The sequence below is a fragment of the Pteropus vampyrus genome, unplaced genomic scaffold, assembly GCF_000151845.1.
Source record: "Pteropus vampyrus isolate Shadow unplaced genomic scaffold, Pvam_2.0 Scaffold56, whole genome shotgun sequence".
Lineage (NCBI taxonomy): Eukaryota > Metazoa > Chordata > Mammalia > Chiroptera > Pteropodidae > Pteropus > Pteropus vampyrus.
In genome coordinates, this window is record NW_011888837.1 from 2084844 (window position 1) to 2110010 (window position 25167).

Genomic DNA, 25167 nt, shown 5'->3' on the forward strand with positions numbered 1-25167 from the left:
AACATCTGATGATAATCTTTTTAAGACAAAAATGAAAGAATTTAAAGATTCTGGACTGAGGCTTCCACTCTCCCACCACCCATCACAAATACATAAGTGCCCACCCCCAAAATGGTAAAAAAAAAAATCCTGATTTGCAATATATCAAGAAACAAAATAACTGAAGTAGAAGTATGGGTTAAAATTAACAATGGCCAATAAGGTACAGTAAAAACATAGGTATTTTAGATACTGCTAATCAAGGAAATAACAATATAGCTAAGGACTTTCTGGAAGGCAAAGTACCACTAAAGTCATACTGTACAGGTTATCAGGTCACATTCTTTGTCATATATCTAAAAGAAACCTGAAAAGATGCTTATTAGAGCTTTGTTAAGAGCTCATCCAGGTTTACATTCTAAAGAAAATTTCCATTTAGCCCACGATACCATAAAATATACATTTCTGTACTATAATTCTGGTTTATAAAAAATGATAAAATTATATTCAATATAACAATATTCTATAAATATCAATATGACTATTCAATTTTGTCAGAACGAAAAAAAAAACCAAAAAGAAATCATAAGACAAATGTAATATTAAAGGAAAAGGCAACTTTTAATGAGCAGGAATGCAAGTGAAAAACATACCTGAATTGTTTGCAATAAAAGATTTATATCTATTAAAAACATTTACATCTAAAGACTTTGGAAACTATTAGAATTTAAAGGGCTGAATTTATTTAGACCTCCACAACCTTCATAATCCCAAACATCTCATTCTCTAATCATGTCAGGGGTAAGATTAAAAAAGATAGCACTTTAGGGCATTCAATAAGTAAGAATAATCAGTAAAATGGTAAATAACCTGTTTAAAAGAGTGTGTATAAGCAAGTAGAATGCTTTAACGGCAGCATATTACACATCACTATTAACTGATTTTTCAAGGTTTCCTTAATTTCTCTCATTAAATCACTGCAATGAAACTTCTCTGTACTGTAAAACCATCACCATCAGGAAAAGAGAAAAATATCCAAATGATATTTATACCATTGAAGGTAAAAATACTTTTACATACTTTACAGTTTCAGTCTTGAGTTAAATTTAATGTCTACTCTCTTTAAAAGATAAAAATGGATATATGTTAATTACTAACTGGAAAAACAGAAACTTGCATAAGGAAGTATTTATTGTTCTTAATTTTTTTTTTGAAATGTACTAGAAAAAGTTATTCCAAGTTCAAGGAAAGCCTTTCAAAGTTTGAGTATAAAAATAACAAGCAGTCCAGCAATCTATGAAAAACATGAGATAAGAAAAAAGGGAGGGGGGCTGGAACACATTTTTACAAGCTACAAACAGAACAACCGGTTCTTTCTCACTTTTAGTGGCTATTAATCAAAATTTCACATAATAATATACAGAAAATATTTAATTCAGTGGTGTTCAACTCTAACCTTCAACCAGATTTATTATTTCATTTAAAGCCAGTAATTCTTAAAAATCTCTACATAATTCCTAATTTCTATATCTACAATACCCATGTATAAGTTTTTTTATATCATTCAAGTTATTAAAAATATTAGTGCTATGCTATCAAAAGGTATTGTAAAATAGTCCCAAATAATTCTTTCCAAGTATCATTTATTGATATTTCCTAAAATAAATTTTGGTAACAGCACAGTATGTGGTATTACTCTTAAAAGTTCTGAAATATCCAGACTTGATTCAATAAAACCATTACATGAGAGGAGAGCCCATAGCACACACCTGCACACCAAAGGTGATTTCTAGTTATATATCATAATAAGATTTGAGGAATCATATAAAGAATGTAAACTCTTATCTTCAGCATCATTCGAGGTCCAGAAATTAAACATGATTCCTGCTAATCCTTGTTAAAATATTAGTTCCTGAGTATAATAATCATTTAAAAGAGTTTAAGGTATGATCATTTAATGAACAATTAGCATTTTTAAAAAGGGTAGTTATACACTTTTTTAAAAAAATCAACATTTCTTTTGTTTTTGTTAAATGAATATTTGATGTAAATATGTAGTGTCCCCAAGGAAAGATTCTAAAAGATGGAAAGATGACATGATCGTTTGCCATCTAAGTGGTGAACTCATTTTCTATAATCTAATTTACCAGGTTAATATACTTCAAATTCAATGTTCATACCTAAGATAAAAACTGAAAAACAGGCAGCACTGTGCAGTAGTTAAAAGCATAGATTCGAGAACCAGAGCACTGGGGGTTTTGAAAGTTGGCTCTACCATAAATAAAATATTGGGCAAGGTAGTTAATATCTCCTAAGTCTCACTTTCCTCACATGTAAAATGTGAATAATAACAGTAGCTACTTCATGGGCTCATTATAAAGATTAAATTGAAGAAGTATCTACAAAGTGTTAAAAATGTGCATGTCAAGACCTTAAATAAACACAAATGAAGGACCCGATTATTACAGAATGTTCGATCTTTCAAAACAGGAAGAATTTTGGATTAATTTTTTATATCACATTACTTGCCTATATGGCACAGTACTATCACACGTAAACCAAAATATCCACTATGTAAAATCTCAAAAAAATTTTATTTTAGGATCTAGAAAAAACTTCAGATGCACTGAGTACAAAAAGATCTTTATTTTTACCTTTTAAAGTACCTGCTTGGTATCATAAAAACTAGTAAGTTATAAAAAAAACTAACATCAAAAATTAAAGGAAAAAATGGTGAACAATTATTTCTGAATATTTATTTTGCATGTTTTCCAAAGCAGAATTTTCTAATGTCTAACTAAACAATTACAGTAAACTCTATGAAAATTAGTGTAATTCAGGTTAGGCTAACCCAACTGAAAAACTTCAGTATAGAGACTACATAAAGAAGGAGCAGATTTTAAAGGAGCCACGATCAAATCTTTTTACATAAGCACGTCTATTAATTTAAAATGTAGTTATTTTTCTAAATTAAAAAAGCCTTTTTAAATATTTAATGTCAACTCTAATTGAAAGAAAACCTTTTAAAAAGTATTTATGTGTAATTTCTCAGAGATTAATTTATAATGCAGTGATGGTTAGCTGAGTGGTGTAATCAGGTAAAATTTCACTGTCACAATAATTTCAAATTCAATAAAATCATGATCATACATGGAGGAACATTTCCTGTGGCTGTTTTATTTAAAAGTTTTTTTTTTTTTAAAGAAATCCTTTTACATTTTAGCGAAGTTTTTACTTTTGCTTGTGGATCAATTCTTGATCCCACGAACACTAGAAAATATAACAGCATCAGAACAAAAAAGAGTGGAGGAAAATAATGCAAATTGAATACCAAGTTAAATCCAATTCGTAGTCCACCAAATGAATGTCTCATACTTTTTTAAGAAAGCTGTGTAATACTGTAGTTAAGAAGAGTGAGTGGCTTTGAAGTCAAACTGACCTAAGTCTGACCCCTAGCTCCAACCATATCATAGCAAAATGAAGTTTTAGCCTCAGTTTCTTCATCAGGGAAATGGGTATTTAAGAGTAGCTACTTCAATCTGTGATCTGAAGATTAGAATAGTTCTAATCTTACCAACAGTTCCTAATCTTAAGAACTCAAAAAAAAAAAAAATTAGTACATATAAAACAATAAACATTTGAGAAACAAGCAAGAATGAAAATAAAATTCCTTTTTCACAGTATTATTAAGAAACATTTTAATGAAAGGGAAGCTATATTTTCAACAGGTTATGAGTACATGCCCTTAATGTCCTTAATACACACACACTCCCTGAAATTCAGGTTTATAAAGAACTGATCATTTATAAAACTGTTACACACCTATACCTGCTAGGTGTGAATCAAAATATAAAACTATAAACTCCAAATATTTCTCGGTCCTGAAGACAGCCATATACCCTTAACCCATCCAGCAGTCTTCTAAGCTAGCCCTCTTAGCATTTCTTCAGGAGAAAACACAAGCTATCCTATCCTCTCCAATCTTACTTTACTCTGAGATTTCACAGTAAACTAATTTTTAAAAAAATTGGGTTTTGTTATTATTTTTACTTAACAGTGTTACAAATACAGACAAACTACACATTTCAGTTGGCAAGATCAGAATTTTCAAAGACAATATAAATGCAATTGAGTACATATGATACACATAAACGGACGAATCTTTTACATGCATTCCATTATGAATTTTAAAGCATTATCTTCTAATTTAAGATTAGAAGAAAATACATGCTAATCTTAAATAAGTTATTTCTTTTTATATCCTCTTCTAAAGTTTGTTTTAAAAAGGTTATTTGATGAACTTGGAAACCAGACCATCACATAATTATTAGTAATAATCTATATTTGGTATTTGATTTTTAAAAATGTAGATTCCAATTTGTTTATAATTATGGCTCAGGTCTCTGCCTAGAGACCAAGCAGTCTAAGATGATTTAAATCACTAATTAATGTTTTTAATGATGACATAATTCTAGTTAAAATCTATCACTCCTGAATTTGGAGCTTACCTGTGCATCAATATCAATGGCAGGGTAGATAGGAAGCATGGCTGAAGGAGAGATGATGGGACTTGGAGTTGGAGTCTGAGGTTGGGAAATGGAAGCAGCGATACTGTGGGTAGGAGTGTTTGACATTGCAGATGCTCTTCCACTGACTGCTGTTGAACAAAATAACTGCACTTAATAAGGATGAAACATTGTTAGGTAAAAGTAAGAAACAATGAAAATATTTAAAGACTTTTTTAAACACAAAGTGTCTATAGGTAGACTATCATAGCACTAATAACTCATTTTCCTGGTTATTTCTGACTTTGAACAATAGTCCAAAATTATAATAATGCATATTGAGTAATCCACTTTACAAATAAAAATTCATCTGAAAAACAAATTCTCCTCTTATGATATGTAATCATAAAACCTTAATTCAAAATAGCCCTGAAAATAAAAATATTTTTATGAATTAAAATTAAACATAAATGCAAATGGATAGTTTTCCACTATATCTTCTTAATCGGAAAAGGAATAACAGGTAAAATAGTCAAGTTCAGAAGGAGAAAAATGATTTTTACCTGCCAATTTCACACCTTATATTCTAAAACTAATGAAAGTAATATAACTGTTTGGGGAGAACCTTGCTATCCAATCATTTAAAACATCTCCTACTATTTTACTAACAACAGACAGAGGGATAATAATATTATTCTGAATTGTAGCCCTCAGTATGACAGCATAGTCAAATATAAAAATTTGATCCTCACACAGAAATGTAGTTCTCACATGTAGAAATTATTCTTGGGGGAAGGGGGAAGGTTAAAATGTCCACCAATCAATCCAGCAATCACACTGACTTATGAGGACAAAATTTAAAAATTAGAGTAGAAATAAATGTAAGCACATAATCATCTTTCAACTACAGATTATTATTAGTTCTTCTAAGTATAATTTTGCCATGATATTATTTTCACCAAAATATGCAAATTAAGAGGGACTAATTAGGTCAGTACTTGAGATGGGAGAACTACAAAGGTAGTGGCAGTTGAGGCTACTTTATTCCCTCATCAACTCATTTCTGGAGTTGTTATGTGAACACCAATCCTTTTTCCCCTACTAAAAATGCTATAGCACTAAAATCTGGGCATTAATATTTGAATGGTCAATAGCAGTGCAGATGTGTGCTACCAACGTAGTTATCAACTACATTAGACAGAAAACAATCATGATTCAGAACTGGATCTGAAACCAGGCAAAACAGGTTATGACTCTGCCAAGAACAAAACTAAAATTGACCTTATTATAACAATTATAAACATGATTATCAATTAAGAAATCTATTTTACATGAAATCCTTAGTTCAGGCACAAACATACACTATACATTATAGCAACACACATTCTATAATCATACATTTTTAAGTCCACTTAAAAGCCAAAGGGAAAACAAAGGAGGAAACAAAACAAAACAAAACAAAACAAAACACTTGTTTGAATCCTTAGGGATCCAGGTCAATAGAAAAGGGCATGTACTAATATATTATTAAACTGATCACCTAATAACCTTGATATTATTACTCCATATTGTTAATTTGCATATTAATAAAAAGATCAAGGTAATTTAAATGTACATATTCTATCTATAAATTTCAAACTCATATAAAATTTATGGCTCTTAAAATAGATTCCATATTCTCCTGTAATTGGCTTTTCTCAAATGAAAATGCTAAACACAAAGATTAGCTTAAATAAAATGACCAGCAATCTGCCCAAAGAATTGATTTTTATTTCATGATACTAAATAAGATTAAGCTTTACTGTTAAATGATTAAATTATAATTTACATTTCAACTGGAGTAAGTTCTTTTAAAGAACTTACTAAAACTAGTTTTTTTAATTTTTGGTCAAACTGGTTGTTCTTACCACCTCATCTAAAAAGAGAGAGGAAAAATCAATTCCCTCATTTCAATTCCTTTGGGGGCACCTATGAACTGGTTTACTAATACTAAATAACTGCCTGTCACTCATCCATTTTCTACAATTAAAAGTAAAAACTATAAATATGTAGATACCTGAAGGAACTCTGCTACAAATCCTTACATATGGGACTTCATTCTGGGTTAGATTTGAGAGAGGGAGAGCAGATGCTCAGAAATGATTTAACATCAGGTAGGGAAAGAGAGAACTTGAGAGCACAGCAAAAGCAAGGTGTTAAGGCTGGATAAACAGGGAACTGATTTTGCTTTGGTAAGCATGGAGAACAAGGAAAACAAGATTTTAGCCAGCCAAGTACTATAGAAAAAGATACTGAACCTTATAAGAGCAGTCTAATAAATGGGAACTAACAGATAAAGAACAGATTTTATGCTGAAGGAGGGAAGACGGAGCCTAATGAGATTGTAAGATATTTAAAAACCCAAAGAAAAAAATGAAAACAGTCATTAATCAACAGAAAGAACAAGTACTATCACAGAAAAAGTTTAAAGAAATATTGTGGAAGTGAGTGCATGAGTATATGTATGTTTATGCATGTGCAAATGCATGATGACAGGAATGGGTTGCAATAGGTAGCTGAATGTTTTTAATCCTGTTCTTCCTTCTGGCCATCTCTCCTTTCCCCATACAAATGAGCATAATAAAGAGGTAAAGTATTTTTATAATATGACAGATGTCATATTTCCCGAAAAGTTATATGCTTAAAAAACTTTTTTGTATGAAAACACCTGGAACAAACACATAGGAAGAATTTAATTGTTCATGTTTGATCAATCAATCAACAGAAAAACTAGTTTACAAACCTCTGACAACTCTAATCAGCATAAAATCTATATAACTGGCAAATCATTGTTGCTTCTGACAGCTAGATTCTGACAGCATGTCAAAAAAATTTTTAAAATTCAATGATATGGAATGCCCATTCTTCATTTAATTGAATAAATAACACTTAACTCTATACATTCTTTGTAATTCAATTGACATAAGAGAAAGAATATCATTATGACCTCAATTAATGGCCATGGAAGTAATTATCAATTTGTAGTTTCTGGCTACTGTGCTTCAATTTTCATAAGATATCTAATGTCTTACTAATAAATTGTATTACTAATTATTATAACCAGCTAATGGTGATTAGCAGTGATCTTCAAATCTAGAAAAATTTTATAACTATAAAGAATCGATGAGAATCTTTACATTTCTTACTAACGATTAATAGTATTTTTTCCAAGGTAGTTATTGCAACCTATAAGAGTAGCAGAGACTTTCATTCCACATTTTACTGTTGAGGTGATATTAAAGAGGGCTGGGAAACTTTAGAGCAATTTTTAAGTATAAAAAATCTATCTCTGCTGGTTTCTCAGTTTCTGAATGTCAGCTAAATATCTCAACACTATACAATTTAGTTTTAGTCTTTTAAAAGATAAAGCTAAATGACATATAACACCTCATAATATATAATGCTACTAAAAGTTTCAAAATTAGAAAAATTCAATTATCTTTTAAGTAAAGACCAAAAAGTAAAAAAAGAGAACTATTTATTCCCTTTTTCTTCTTGTCCTTCATTTTCAAATTTTTTTAATAAAGAAAATTCTCCTTTTCAGTATACATTCTTACAGCTTATAATCCTATAAAATCTCACTGCACTACTTTGTTACAGAACTCGTGAAAAATAAGTACCAAAAACTAAAACCATTAAAACAACCTTCTAAAATACTTCTTCTAGCCAATGAAACTAGTTATAATGGAATAAAATTCCTCTGACTATACATTTAAAGAGATGTCATTTATGATACTGACAGGGGACCGCACCTTCCCATAGTACAATTAGAAAGAGACTACACATTAACATTCACAGGGGATAAAATCACTGACATACAGTATAAGCAAACCCTATTTGGTCTGGTACTTTATTATTGTTGTAAAAGTGTTTAAGTTTGTTTTTTTTTTTTTAATCCATCAGGTCTGAAGTCTGATCCATTAGGATATAAAGTATTTCTGTTCAGAAATAAGCTTTCTGATGTCCTACTAGTTTTGCATTTCAACTATCAATTTCCCAGTTTATTGGTGTGAATACAGAAGCAAAAAAGCCAAAATTCAATCTTAGTATTCTTACATTAACTTAAAGAGAAAAAACAAAAACAAAAACAAAAAAATTAGACATCACCACCACTACTATAAAACCTAGATTCCCAGCCTACCCAGCTAAGCCAGAAAGTTTCAGTCACTTGTATTGAATGAGCTAATCTTTAATTTGACCTGTAACCATCTGAGAACTTCTGAGATTGAACTAACATTTAAAAAAAATATACATGGGTCAAGAGTCCAAAAATAGTTCTCAAGTTGGGTATAGCAAAAACTTCTGGCACACTCTTACTCGCCTTAAGCAAATCATATTTGATACCTGCTCATAACAATATAAACCCACCTGCCATGATGTCATCCAGCGTGTCATTGAGGGTCTGAGCAGGGCTGGCTACCATTAACCCTTGTTGTGTTTCTGTCAGAATTCCTTGCCCCAGCCCTGCCAACTGTGCTTGGCCCAGTACTGGCTGTCCAACTATCACTCCTTGCAGTTCTGTAAGATTTGCGATGGACCCTGGAGGTAAGGGACCTGCCGCCAGAGGCAAAGCTTGAGGCATGGCCAGAGGCTGGATTGGTGCAAAACCCATCTGAGCAGCAGTCTGCTGGGGTTCATCTTTAAGCAAAATGGGATCCACTTGCTGTAATCGTGCATAGTCTCCTTCCGAAAGCTGTTCTCCAACCCCAACAGGAGTTAGTAGTCCCAGATGTTGGCAAGACTGTTGCTGCTGCTGCTGAAGTTGAATTCTTTGAGCTTTAACCTCTAGATACTGCTTTTTTAGCTGCTGCTGAGTTTTCAGTTGTAACTCTCGTTCTACTTTCTGTAGTTCCTCCAAAATCTTTTGTTTCTTCTGAATTTGTTCTTCCCTTGTTTTGTTCAGCTCCTCTATCTTCTCCTTGGTAAGTTGGTCAGCGTGAGCCAGTTCCAAGGACTGCAGCTGTGCATTCTTTTCTATGGCTTCTTTTATCCTCTGTTCCAGTTCTGTTAACTTTCCCTGAGCCTCTTCTACAATGCTCTCTGGAGACTGATTGGTGATGTAACCCTGTACATCCTGGCTGTTTGCTGGCAAATGGCTGCTGGACTTTTGTTTAGAAGCAGCTGTGTGAAAAAGAAACCCCCTCAGAAGTGCACATGAATGGCATCCTCATTACAGAGTTACTGTTGGGAGGTTTAGTGCCAACAGTTATGCACCAAGTTATCATAGCCACAGAAGGTGAGAATGCACTGTTAAGGAGTTTAAAACAAATTCACCTTCTTTATCATAAATATAAAATGTATGTATTTTATGTGCATAGAGTAATCTTTGGGAAATTTCAGAATTTTTAAAATATCACATGGCTAAAATTAGATAATAGAGGGATGCAGATTTGTGATATCCAAGTGGTGCAATTAAAGTAAAATCTAAGGCTATGTGTAGATACTTCATCTGGTCATAAAGATGTAAAACTTACCAAAAGAACAGAATAATACTACTAAATTATTCAGATGTAGGGAAAACTTAGACCTCTAAGTCAAGGTTTTTCCACAATTAATAATAGTCTGTGCCTTTTAAACACACACACATACACACAAAGAGTACCCAAACCACTGAGAAGTACCAGGATATTAAAATTCAACTAATATATATGTCTTTGGTGGGGCCTACCATCTTTAAGACTGATAAAGGCAAGATATAAATTCAGATATTCACACAGCTACCTGGCAAGGAGAGAATTGGGATTCAGTTTCCCTGGAAGAAAAGATGCTGGACTACTCCATCCACTGTATCTTCTGACAGCCAGATGAATAAACACATCTGGCTACAGGTACAGCACTCAGCTGTTTGCTATACCAACTGAAAAAGGTGCCAAGACTCTATGTTGTTAGTAGTGACTGGAAAGAGCTGGTGGAAATACTTAGTATTCTTGTTGGTAAAATAATACAGGTAGCCAAAAACCAAAAAATTAAAAACAGATTGGTTCCTCAGGTGAAACTTTTAAAAAAGAAAAACTGAGTCAAACTAGTAGCTGTAATGTTGTGGGACATAACTTATGAACATGCATGGTGTAACATCCACAAATCAAATAAATATGGACCTCAGAATTCTAGAGAAACAAGCATATCTGAAGTTAACTTTGAATTATTGGTTGAGAAAAGGTATCCCAGATATAATATATATATTAAACCAGATACTATAAAATAAATTTTAAGTTTGATCTAATTTGTTATTTATGCCTCATATCATTACAGAAATTTAAGTAATTTACAAAAATGTTACCCAGCCACACATTTCAACATGAATAGAAATGCTAGTTATTAGAGGAAATCATAGATAATCAGAACTGCATCAAAGATGAGCATCTGAATTTCTCCTGCTAATACTTCTAATTCTAGCACAAATTAGTGCTAATTAACTATCTTCTCTCCCAATAACATATGTTTTCATTGGTGAAAAAAATCTTTAATTATGCCAACTTAGTAAAATTCATTTTTTGTGGAAAAATAATTTTAAAAGGCTAGGTTTTTGTAATTTTATCATTTTTACCTGGACAACATGTTAGAAACAGTCTTTAGAAGTATAACTGACCTTTATTCCTGATGGGAAGAGTAGTGGCAACATTGGCAGGTGGTTTGTCAGGCTCCTGAGGTGGGACAACCATAGGCAGTGCTTGAACTGGTACACGAGGAGCCTAAGACGAAAGAAACTAATTATATTTCTACTTTTTCTACACGTTCCATTAGATAATATGCTTTAAATGAAGAATAAGTTACTAAGACTTATTTAAAATATTTTTAATGTAGCATTACTCTTTATGATATATTTACTTAAAATATGTTGGTACTCAATTACTTTCCATGATATTTTTGTAATGGACTTTGAATTCAAATAAGAGGACAAGGCAAAATTCTATCAATCTAGAATCTGAATATTATATTAGATGTTCGTTAACCATATCAAGTGCATGTCTATAAAGAGAATTACGTAATAGAACAAAAAACATCTAGTTTAAACTGAAACTATGAGCCAGAGAGAAATAAAGGAGATATAATATAAAATGCTTTAGTTTTCAATCTTACCCTATTTAAATCGTGGGATGGGGGGGTTAACTGAGTGACATCTGGTGGAGGCGCTGAAAGCAAGTTATTAGGATAGTCCAAAAGATAGCAAACAACACTTGTATGGCCACCTTTTGCTGCTTCTATCAACATAGTCGAGCCATCCTAAAAGAGTGAATATGGAAGGGAAAAATTTTTTTTAAAAAAAGTTAACCTACAGAACAATTAGGGAAGATAAAGACAACAGGCTCCAGACACATTAAAATCTTAGGTTTAATAAAGAACACTTTCCTCTAATAAAACAGGAGAAAACGAATACACTTATAATGCTATTATAAATGGAACTGAGAGATGATATCTTATAATATCCAAGAATGAAGAATTAATCACAATGCTACCTGAAACATTTGAGTTACATACTTTTAAACGGTGAGTAGGATCTGCCCCATGAGCCAAAAGTAGTTCCACCACGGCCAGATGACCCCCTGCACAAGCCAGGGACAGTACAGTATGGTCATTATTAGCTGTAGTTCTATTCACATTCGCTCCTGAAAGAGACAAAGCATGAAAAATCATGTTAATAGAGCACTGTGTCTTAAATCATGATAAATTTCAAAATCATAAAAAATAGAGAATAGTATAATGAAGCCCCACAGAGCCATCATCCAGATTCAATGATTATAAATGCACAGCCAATTTTGTTTCACATATACTCACATCAATTCTCCTCTTACCACCCTGAATTGTTATAAAGCAAATCCCAGACATGATAAATTATATGAAATTATCATCTATAAATAGTTCAGCATGTGCCAGTAAAAGAATAAAAGCATATACCATTCCTAATATAATCACTTTTTAAAAAGTAAAATGAAATTTTACCTACATTTTAAGTTACTAAGCAAAAAACATGACTAAAAACCAATGAAAATAAACCACACTGCCCTCTACAGGCTAAATATGTAGAGAACGAACACAGAATAGAAAGTAATAGTATTATCTTTTTTCAAAGGGAATATCTAAGAATGAAAACAAGTATTTTTACTCTTTGATATGAACTGATCCCAGATTTGGAGCACTGTGCTAGGCAATGTGAAAAATGAAAATAAAATAACAAAAAGAAACTGGACTCAGGATAATTAAAATTAACTAAAGAGGAGACAGTGATTATGTAAATAATTCTATTCATAATTCCATTTTTTAGAATACTGTTATATAAATATACATCACAAGTAAGTATTCAAATTCCCTAAAATAATTTGACCAGTAAGATGTTTCTCATTTATTTTCTTTACCTATAAACAATTACAAACTGGACATTTCTTTAACTGTTTTTTCTAAGAAGGAAATGGCATAACTGCCTTTTTAATTATATACAGTCTTTCTATACATTTGAACTTATGTAGTAAACACCTAAGAAATAATTTAAAGGAAGTAATCAGATGCCAATTTATCATTAAAGTCTTTGGTATTTAAAGTAGAATTACTAACCATGAATGAAAATCCTCTATGTATTTTGGCATATTTGTCACATTTCAATTTTGAAAATTTTTTGTGCTATAATTATGACCACCACTTCTCCCCATTTTACAAAAAAGGAAAATTTAGGCCCCAGGAAATATAAAGGAGAAAAGTTACTTGCCCTCAAGTTACTCAGTGGGATAAATATTATAAAAATCCAATTTCAAGATATATTATTACACGAACAGAACAGACTAAGTAATCTAAACCCTCAAAGTTTTATATAGAGAAATTTTTGTTTATATAAATGTTTCTTGACTAGGGTGGTAATCGGTTATGATGGCTGTTCATAGTTTTGGAACTATTCTATATACCGCAGGATGTTTATCATCTACCCACTTACAAAATCTCTGCAGCTGTCCCTCCACCAAGTGATATCAAAAAAATGTCCTTTACCCCTCAATCTCTAAATACTTGAGTGCAAGAGATAGACATCTTTGATTTAAAAAAAAAACCAAACCTTCTTTTACATAAACCTACCTTTACTAATTAAGAACTGAACAGTACAAACATGACCAGCTCTCGCAGCTTTCATTAAAGGAGTTCTTCCACCTTCAGATTCATGCTCCTGTTTAAAAAACACAGACTTAATTGATATTTAATTGTCAGTGAACAATTACTCTTTTTCATGAACATCAAAAGAAAAAGAATTGGACTAATTTCTGAATCTAAATATCATGCTTTGAAGCAAATAAAGGAATACATTTAAATTTAAGAAATCTCAAATTAGAAATAAGTTCTACAAAAATAATTTAAGAATTGGAGTTACAGTCATGTCATTGTGACACCCTCACCTAAATCCATCTGGATAATTTTTCCTTCTCTCTCCACAAAAAGGATTGTGGAACTTGAACAGTGAGTGGTACTTTAGCACAGGCCTCTCAAAGCAATCAACATTATTAGCATTATGTTTCACAGCTACTGTAGTAAACACCAGAAATATAGTTCCCTAAGCTGAAGAAGTTCAAAATCTAATAAGAAATATACGCACAGCTAACTAGAATATCATGTGTGTCATAAGCACTTCAATAGTTGTACCAACGCATGCAGAGCTGAAAGAGACCACAATAGTAATCTAATTCAATCCTCCACTTTCATAAATAAGGCAAGATAAATTAATTGACTAAGTAATGGAGGTGCCTGTTTCTGCCTGCATATGAATTTGTTAGAATCTATGAACTTCTTCAGGAAAACACATTTGCTTATTGATCTCAGTCCCATAGACATATAAGTGTTTACACGTTTTAGTTAAAACCTATCTTTTCATGTGTCCCTCCTACTCTCTCACAAGCTAAACTGGAAGACTATTTTCCCCATGCACATTTGCTTTACACTTCCCTACCTCTTAGGCTATACTCATACTATACTATTCTTCCAACTAGAATATCTCTTTTGTCACAACATTGCCATAAGTATCTTTCTAAACCTTACACAGCACAAAATGTAGTATCCCAGATGATGTCTTTACCTCTTCTGATCTTGCTTACTCTCTGTATTTTCCCTATGACATCTCTTTATAATCTTCCTTATGATGACCTGAGTATTTTATCCTTCTTACTAAATTAAATGTTGAAGGAAAAGATTATTAAATATTTAATCTTTTTAACTCCTTTATTATTTAATAATGCTCTGAACAGTATAGGTACAACTTATTTCCTAAGCTACAGTGAAATGTGTCTAAGCTATATTTGCCTTTTTACACCAAATCTGAAAAGTTTCTAAAAATGGTTAAATACTTAAGAGAAAATAATTTTGTATTAACATATCTAACACAAAATTTTCATTTTTTTGGTAGGGGACAGGGGTAGTACATCTGAAAGTCCTGCTAATAAGGAAAATACTAATGGATGCCAAACTGTGTAGAAAAGAAAAACTAGACTAAATGAGATAAAGAAAGGTAAAAAGGCCAACATAAAATTGGAATTAAAGAAATACCTTTGTCTATAATCTCCAATTAATTTTAAATTAATTTCTTGTATTAGTTTTAAATATTAGGATTTAAAAAGTGACATAGCTTACCAGATCTGCTCCTGCCTGAAGTAAGACATCTGCTACATCAGTATGACCATTTTCACAGGCATATGTTAGTGCTGTATCCCCTGTTGCTGTTGTAGCATGAACATTAGCTCCTGCAATAGTATTAAATGATACACAGACTTAATAAAAAAATAAGACATTAATGATGGACATAGAAATTTCTTCTAGATAAGCCAGATATCTTCAAATTAGACAAAATAGCCTTATCCATTTCTAGCAATCTAGAAATGGAGAATATTGTCGGCATCTTTAAAATCAAAAAAGAAAAAACAAAAAACAGAAATAGATCACTGCTTGAAATTAAAGCTCTAGATACTTCAAACAGTAATAAGGTAAGCATTATTCACAGCGGCCAAGACATGGAAACAACCAAAGTTGCCTTCGATAGATGATTAGATAACGAAGATGTGGTACATATATACAATGGAATATTACTCAGCCATAAGAAAAGATGAAATACTGCCATTTGTGACAACATGGATGGATCTTGAGATTATCATGCTAAGTGAAATAAGTCAGACTGAAAAAGTTGAGAACTATATTTCACTCATATGTGGGATATAATACTGAAAGCAACAAACAAACATGACAAACAGAGACTCATGGACACAGACAACGAATAGTGGTTACCAGAGGGTGGGGATAAGGGTGAAGGTAAACAGGGATAGGTTAAATATTTGGTGAAGGGAGGAATTAATTTTGGGTGGTGAACACACAATGCAACACACAAATGGCATATTACTGAATTGTACATTTGAAACCTATCTGATTTTATTAACCAATGTCACCCCAATAATTTGAATTAAAAAAAACAGCAGTAAGATAAATCATTTATTCGGAATACACACAAATTTTATCACATCATTTTTTCACATACATTCAATATATCTTAATACCAGAAAAAAATTATTTGCATTATAACATTTTAACTTAAATAAATCATATAAAAAACTTCTCCCAAATACAAAAATGCCTACCTGCAGCTAATAAGTATTTAACTAACTCCAAATGACCCTCTTGAGCAGCTTCCATTAAAGGGGTAGAACACCCTAGTTCTATATCAGCTCCTGCCTTAATTAGGAAGTCTGCCACCTCCAGAAAGCCTCCACAGCAAGCCAGAGTCAAGGCAGTTTCTTGAGTTTCTTCTGTCTGTGCATTGATATTTGCTCCTAAAATAAAGATTCTAATTATTGAGAGAAAGTCATCAACTTATTTCAGAGATAAGCAAAACATGATTGTTTCCTAAGACATTATACTTCAAAAATGAACACTTACATTACTAAATAATAATTTGCCTCTCCCCTACTCAGGGGAGTAGTTAAAAATAAACTATCAAAGTCATATCCACTAGTCCATACTTGATGTACACAGCTGGATTAAGATTTACTAAGCCAGAAGGTACAAGTCGGGTGATAAAAGGACTTAGAAAAAAAATAAATAAATTACTTTCCCTCATTATAAAGATTCAAAAATAATGATAATAAAGATACTGATGATGTTAATAATAATAGTTAATGTTTAATATGCTATTGGTACTTCCCAGGCAATATTAAAAGCCTGTTGCTATCAGCTCCATTTGACAGCTAGGGAAATTGAGGTTAATTAATTTGCTCGAGGTCACAACATTATCATTGTCACCATTACCAACATAGCTAATACTTAACAGGTACTATATGACAGTGTTCTAAAACTTTATATATATTAATTCTCATAACAACCACACAGATAACAAAATTGAAGCACAAAAGATTAGAAGCATGTCTGAAGTTATAAAATTGGCAAGAAGTGCAGTTGTGATTTGGAGTCTGTCCCAAATCTATGCTAAAATTCTAGTCACTATTACCTCTTAATAAAAAGGTTTTATTAAAACACGCCATTCCTCTTAAATCTGTCCAAACAAAATCTTTATTCTAAAAGAGATATAAAAATTAGACTACAAATATGAACAGAGGTGGGAGATTACTTCTAAATTTAAGGCATCTTAATACAGTAAAGCAACGCTTTCATTTTTCCCAAAAGAGAATTCCATATGTACTGAGCTCAACAGCTTCTTATATGTGCATTCTTATTCTTACATTTTTATCAAGTTAGTCCCTATAGCAGAATTTCCTGTACTATGTTTCATGAAATACTAGATATATCAAATATTTATTTCTAGGTATTCTGCCCCAAAAGAAATTCTCTCAATCAACATAGTAGCTTGAGAAATGCTGAATCTCATATATGCTCCTACACAACCTACAACTCTACCACCCCACTTCCAGTGCTGTTTTTAATCACATAGCACTTAATGGCTCTGAAAGTTCTATGATAAAGGAGTCTATTTGATTTTATTTAGCGCAGTATGGAAGCAATTGTCCAAGCAAACACTTTATCATTAGTTTTGTGACAACATCTCATCACAAATCCACTAGAAATATGAAATATTGAATTTAATTTTATACAATTATAATCTTACATTTTACACATTTGTATTTTAGTGTCTTGATTGGAATGGTTACCTTGGCCTAGAAGTAATGCCACCATTTCTTCATGTCCTTCACGAGCTGCTTCCATCAATGGTGTATAACCTTCATCATTGACCTCTTCCAGGCTAGCTCCTCTTTCAATAAGTAAAGCCGCAAGTTCCACATGCCCACCACATGCAGCCAAAGTCAATGGTGACTCAAATGAATCAGCAGGCATGTTCACTTGGGCACCACTGTCAAGAAGTAACCTAGCTACTTCAACATGGCCATCCTAATTATAATGCAATTAAAAAATTAGATCAGCACCATTAAAAAAAGTCTTTTAAAATATAAAGATTTCTCAATTATTATACAGTGAAGCTTACTGATCTCCACTCGAATGAGAATTAATAAACATATGCTTAACAGCTGGGTCATAAGTATTAAGACTTTTCTATATTTCTGTAGTATACAGTAGGAAATGGAGATTGAGAATATAAAACATGTAGAAAAATGTCTTCAATCAAGAAGCTTGTTAACCAACATCGACACTGCACACGATATAAACTTAAATGCTTAAAAGATAAAATTTAGAAAGCAAAAGTTAGATTTTTTGTAGAAACCGTAAGAACAAGAAAGCTTGATTAGGTAGAAAAAGAAAAATGAAATCATTTTTGAAGGAGTGGGGAAACTGTGCATGATATGTTAAGGGAAGGAAAACACAACATGTACATGGTATTTCCTTTGCTGTTCAACATTCAAATGCCAATGAAAATTAAAAAAAAAAAGAAAACAGAAGTACTCTTATTATCTTGTCTCCTTTACCACAGCTTCCTAACTACTGGCAACTCCAAGGCTCCATTTTCCCTCCTTTCTTTCCTTTGATATTACTTTTTTCCTTCTATAAATTACCTCACACAACAGGCATCTGATTTTCTTTTTAACATGTCTTACCCATTTTGCCTCCATACTTCTCATACTATACCATTTTAATGTCTTATTACTATGGTTATTCTGATGTTCCTCCAGCTCAGAATTTTCTCCCGCGTAAATAGTCAACTCCTACATTTCCTTTAAAGTTAAAAACCTCAATCTCTTAGCAAGCTTCCAAATATCTGGCCCCTACTATCTTTCATTTACTTATAACACTTCCAATGCATGCTGGTTTTGTCTATAAAATACTCCATTTTAATTTTAATTTCTTAATATACTTAAAGGTTGTTACTCTAGCGGGAGTGGCAAGGATGTTTTAAATTCCTTATCATGGAATATCAGTGATGTGTTTTACACGTATTATCTCATTTAATCCTCGAAACAACCCCAGAGATGGGGAACTCAAAACTTTCAAAGAAAACTTATATTTGTTTAAAAAAATAATTTACTAAAGCAAATACTGGCATGACCATAAGGAAAACAAAGACAACTCAAGCCTTAAATAGCTACATAGTATTTTTTTTTAAATTAGTAATTAAAATTTAACATCCTTTTACTCATTCTCCAAAGGGAAGTTAAGAAACTTCAAATTCATTTGGGGCCTTCTTTCTTTGGCATCTTTTTCTCATGAATTTGTCTATAATGTTACTCTGACCCATTTCTGTGCCACCAATCAAAGACTGAGATACAACGTTTAAGAGCATTATTATTAACTATTCCCAGGTACACTTTCTAAAAAAAAAAAATGAGTTCTTACAAAAGGAATTCGGGGCTCAAAAAAGACCATGATAGAGGGAGAATTAGGTAACACAAATAATAGTCTAATTTCAAAGTTCTGATAAATAAAATTATTGGTTTAATGAATATATTATGCTTAGTAATTAATATGTGAGTACTGTGGATTATAGTCTCTTCCTTAATATCCTTGATCAACCTTCTAAAAAGCTACTTTTTGTGCAACTACGTAACACCAGTACACTTATGTGAGACTAAGAAGATGAAGACTGTGCTGTAAAGCCTCAGAAAGTACCTCTAATAGAAGTTATTATTGTACAACTGGCCCTGAAAACTACTGATAATTCAGGTAGCTGAGGTTCTGGTCTACAATAAGTCTATAATAAACTAAATCTTTGAACTCAAGGAAAAGACATTCGTTGTATACTATCTTTCCTACCTAATATATAAATATATTTATATGTATGTATATATTTCAATAATCTTACCATGCAAGCCTCCATTAGAGCAGTGTGCATTTCATCTGTTTTATGCTCTTGATCTGCGCCTGCTTCCAAAAGAAATCGCACCATCTCTAGGTGTCCTAAACCAAAAGTGTATAAGATTACTTTAAGATATCTTATTCCAAAAAATATAAGAAAAATTCCAACATTTTGAAGTTATATTTAATTATAGCACAATTAAATCTATAAGCATAATATTGAAGTCAGCTATAAGCCACCCTCAACTGCTGAACACAACTTACACAAGTGACCTTTGCTATTCTACTCCTTACCCTGTTGCCCTAGAAACTGTTGCTACTAGAATCCTTGCTACAGATGAACAAAGACGCCATTAAAATCCAACACCCAGAATATCCTCTCTACAACCTTATAAGAGTTCAGGCATGTTATAGTTATTTTACTTATGGTGTAGAATAAATTTGCCTTCATGAACTACTAGCCTGGGATGATTATAATCACTGAAGCTATTTCTACGAAGAAATATGTTTTAAGTTTCAATAGCTAACTCAAACTTTTTAGGAACAATCTGCTTGTAAGTTGAGAACTGCATATATTAAAAACATTCTTGAAACAACACCATTTAGTCTATATTTATTTATTTAGATATAAACATTCATACACACACACACATATATTTATGTAGTTTCAAATAAACCATATGCTTCAGTTCAGATAAAGACACCTTATGAGTAGACAAAGACGGCACATTATGTTTTAGAAAGAATTTCAGATACTATGCAAAGAACAATTTAAAAAATTAATTTTTTTCTCGATTTTATTTGGAATGAGGGGTACTCAGTTGTCAATCAACTGAGACTAGGGGGGAGTGAATGGTAGAATCAGAAATAAACAATTAAAACTAACTTTAGTGAATAAGTGCAGCATCTGCCATATTTTGTTTTTGCTAAACACCTACCCTCCACCCTCCACTCTCCCTTTCCTCTCTATCATTCTCCTTTCTCAAAGATCCACATCAATGTTCAGTCTCAGTCTGAGTTCTATCCCTTCCCCAGCTCCGCTTATTAACCTATGTCCTAGGAGACCTCACCAGAAAGAGAGGAAAGGGAGAAGGTTCATGGGTCCTTGACAATAGTAAAGATGTTCTCCACCAGCTGTTCTATATTCGGCTTTTAGTTAAAGCCTGCAGACCCCAACCTCAGATGCCCCTTTTGGAAAGTGGGGCTACACGCAAAGAGACAGATAGTAGTTATATGGAGCCCCATCTCAATGCTCTTCTGGCTAGCTGGGACTCAGTAGTAAAATACAGGCAGTTCCAGGTTCAAAAATATTTGTGAAAAGGGGAGAGAACCACCCAATCCACCTGCCTTGGTGAGGCTTAATTCTTCTCGAGGCTTAATTCTCATCTTCCCAAAGAAGATCAGCCTCTGCCTAATTACCAAACAGAACTGGAGAACTAGGCACCTCAGCTGTGCTAACTAATCACCCTTAATCTGAAAATCTGTTAACACCAGATAATCAAGAACACTTTAAATACATATTTTCGCATTTAACTTAAATTTTAGTCACTTATGTATCTAAGCATTATTTTAGCCATGTTTTTTAAAGGAAATTATTCCAAAAGACCTCACACAACCTTGGCCACTTGGAAATAGAATGAAACAACACTGAGGCCAAGACTAGGGTGAGGCAATCAAAGTTAGGAGTGCAAAATTTAAGAAGGTATTCACTCACACTCATAAGTTTGTGTAAGTGAAGATTCAATATTGAGTGTCTCCTTAAATTTTGTACTCACCTTGCAAGAGCCTGTTCTTGATACCTCAGTCAAGAATTTGTTACTTTTCTATGATACAAAACTGCACAGCTGCAGATAATATAAAACACTGAACTGAATAGCTATGCAGACAAACTGCATGAAATCTGCTTTTTAAAAAAGTTGCTTAGTTTATAGAAATTTATGTCATAAAGGTGGATTCTGAAAAATACCTGGCTCTGTGGCTATCTTTTAAGAATGCAGAATCTAGAGTATTAGCTAGTTGAAGACAAGGCATCCTTCCAGACAATTATCTTGCCCTAAGAGAGTACTTTTCTGTATTATTAAGATTTTCAGGCTGACTGACATCACTTAGCATGTTCCCCACTCTGTACAGTTATATATGGGTAGATGTTCTCAATTTCAACCAGTTCTTACTTCTAATTTTATTACACGTGTTGATGATACTCTAAATTGTTCATACCACTTCTCATTTTTCTTCTCATAGCCCTTCCTTTTTCTTCAATTTTTCTCCTTTCTTCCTGGTATCATGAGAAATAGCTTAAGCACCTTCTTGTTAGTGGATCAATATGGCTATTTTATTGTGTTTTCTTTTAAACTTATAGGCTGAACACTTCTGGATTCAACAGGGTTCTTTTGTGTGAACTAGGGAAAATATTCTGACATGCAAAACCATTTAAAAGTACACCATTTAAAAATACATTTTATATTAACTTTCTGATGAAGTAACTGTACCAATTAAGTCATTTTTCAGTGACAACATTTATACTATTGAGTCTACATTTGAAAAGTTTACATATTAGACTTTTAAACTTTGAAATACTTTAAACGCTTTTATCAGTTAATTACAACCCTATTACCACTTTAATTTTATTTTTTATTTTAATTAAAAATATAAACTGTCATTTCACATGTTTAAAACTGTATTTTTTAAAAATGTTTTATACTGTACCTTTGTAACAAGCTAAAGTAAGGGCACTCTCTTTAAATTCATTGGAATGCGTATTAATGCCAGCCCCATTTTCTAGCAGCAATCTGGCTACTTCTACGTGTCCAGCACTTCCAGCTTCCATAAGAGGAGTATGACCATTTTCATTATGGTCCTCAATACTAGCACCGGATTCCAAGAGCACCTTTACAACATCTACATAGCCTCCAGCACAAGCATAAGTAAGTGCCGTATTGCCTATTTTAATAAAGAAAAACAAAAACACATTAACATAACATACCAATTAAAAGAGCCTAACTTAGCATCAAGAAAAAACTGAAAAAACTTAATAAATTTAGATAACATACATTGTTAGAAAATACATAAGTATTTTCTTCATTGCATTTATCTTACTGAAATCAACTCCCTATTCTTTCCATTTAAAATCAGGGTCAAATACATGTGGAAAATTAGATATACTTACCACAATTATAGAGTTATAAAAGAACTGAGCCATTCTGAAACTAACTTTTCAGATGAAAGAAAAGTTATGTTCATTTTAATTTTAATCAATGTTTCACAAGCTTTATTTTTTGGGGACTGTAATTATTCATTATACATAGATACACCACATACCATTCCTTTTACTCATACATATTTGTTTTCTCTACAATTTCAAACATCAGTTAATTGATCAAAGTTAAAGCAATTTCAAATATATTCCTTCTTGATAAAAATCTCCCGCGTTGCGGGGGAGGGGAAAGATCAACCTTCTGGGTAAAATGGGATTTCTAAAACTCCTTCAAACCAGAACTTGTAGACTTTAAAAATTATTTAAAATATTCAATATTTATGAAAATCCTGCATGAACAAAATGTACAACATATCTTTTCATATAATTTTAGAGCTTTTATACAAATCTATCTATGACTAAATTTAAAAGAAAAAAAATTAGTTTAGACTGAAGTTATGTCCCTTGCAGGACAATGTTTTCATAATACTTTCTTTTCTTACAGGCCACAAATAATAGGAGGTAATGAAAGACCCGCCTTTTGTCCCATATCCTTCTTGTTCTCCATATCTTTTCTTCCCTTCTCCCCCCAAAAATAGAAAACCTGGATTTGAGAGCCACGGCCTACACTTCCCCATTTCTAAAAGGGTAGTCCTTCTAACTGGGCCAGTGTTTAATCTAAAAGAACCTTAAAAGGCCAAGTAACCGCACTCATACACAGAACTAGCAAAATTTCATTTAAAATGTGTTCTACATATTTTAAACCTAATGCATAGACTTATGCAAATGTATAATTAAGGAAACTGCAAAATCATCACTAATGATCACTTTCATGTGAAATAATTACCAAAGTGTATTAAAATTTAACAAAACTATAGAAGAAATATGCATAACCTGTTGAAGACTGTGCATTGACATCGGCTTTATGAGCTAGCAGCAACTTCACAATTTTGACATGTCCTCCATTAGCAGCAGCCATTAAAGGTGTGATGTCACCTTTGATTCCCCTATCTTCCACATTTGCATGCATTGCCAACAAAACCTTATGAAAGAAATTTAAAGAATATTAGAAAATGGTATTTTCATTAAAAAATTTTGAACATATGTTAACACTTACCTAGTCATACTATATATAGTACAAGAGCCTATAAACACAAAATGTATCTAACAAAATTATTTGTTAAAATGAGCCTAATGACTGACACTTTATTATTTCCTTAATAAGCAGGCCAGATTAAAAAACAAAACAAAACAAAACAACCCATGAACTTATTTTGAGAATACAAACCTGTGCAAGCTCATAGTATCCAGCAGAACAAGCTAAACAAAGGAGGCTCTCCCCTTCCTCAGTGTGTTCATTTACACTTCGCCCTTCAATGAGTAACTTTCGCACAGCATTTACATCTCCTTCTGAACAGGCTTCTGCCAAACTGCGGCTATTAGGGAAAGAATATTGTAACATCAGGATATAAGAATATAAAAAATTGCATAGCCTAAGTACTGGACAGTAATGCTAAATAAGAATGATCATCTCAATATGATCCATAACAAAAAGAAAACTAAAAATGATTCAGCTCAATGAGCTTTTTTAAAGTGACATGTAAAAGTCACTGAATTAAACTTTTCAACATTACAAAATGTTTTCAGTTATGGAACAAAAAGATAAAGTCTAATTTAGTATAAGGGAGAAAAAAACAAAATATAACATTTTATAGAAAATCACATGAACAAAATACAGGCTATAATTACACTTCTTTTGTTTGGTCATTAGAAAATTTTTATAAAATTTAATTTTAAAAAGTATTTAATAAAATGAGTAAAATTTGTGCTAATTATAAAGGCTTATCCAAGTCCTTCAATCAAGTAAAGAGAAATCACTCAGGAAAGTGGTGAGTATGTGCTAAAAAAGGAGAATCTGTTTTTGAAGTCTTACGCCATCATGTTTTGAGGGAGTCTAAAAAATATCCAGGCAAGCCAAAGACTGAATTCAAACAAATGAAGAGTGGAAAAAGTGGAGCAACAGAAAATTAGACTGAGAGTAAAGTGTTTGCCCTGTAAATCTCCAAAAAAATTCCAAGTATAGACATTTCTAAAGATTCTCACATTTTTGGATAAAATTCATTCTAAGAAAAGCACTAAGTCCAGGGCTATTAATCAATAGTCTCTTTATTTCAAATATAACTCAATTCATATATCATCCCCTTGAAACATGGCCCTGTTACTTCAGACATGAAAGGC

General features: G+C 32.2%; 1 protein-coding gene across 5 annotated transcripts in view; it reads right to left on the reverse strand.

Moving 5' to 3' along the window:
* Positions 1-25167, reverse strand: part of ANKRD17 (ankyrin repeat domain 17) — a 149697-nt gene that overhangs the window by 47477 nt on the left and 77053 nt on the right. For 2 of the 5 annotated variants that reach the window (XM_011360518.2, XM_011360520.2), the window contains exons 4-16: positions 24218-24365; positions 23824-23971; positions 22443-22676; positions 19744-19838; positions 17642-17879; positions 16118-16309; positions 15123-15232; positions 13584-13671; positions 12003-12130; positions 11604-11747; positions 11113-11215; positions 8892-9644; positions 4488-4636 (exon numbers count right to left, since the gene is read on the reverse strand). In XM_011360518.2, coding sequence (XP_011358820.1) covers positions 4488-4636; positions 8892-9644; positions 11113-11215; positions 11604-11747; positions 12003-12130; positions 13584-13671; positions 15123-15232; positions 16118-16309; positions 17642-17879; positions 19744-19838; positions 22443-22676; positions 23824-23971; positions 24218-24365 — 2530 coding nt within the window. The remainder of the gene's footprint in view (positions 1-4487; positions 4637-8891; positions 9645-11112; positions 11216-11603; positions 11748-12002; positions 12131-13583; positions 13672-15122; positions 15233-16117; positions 16310-17641; positions 17880-19743; positions 19839-22442; positions 22677-23823; positions 23972-24217; positions 24366-25167) is intronic. The other 3 variants (XM_011360519.2, XM_011360522.2, XM_011360521.2) reach the window with 3 other exon arrangements.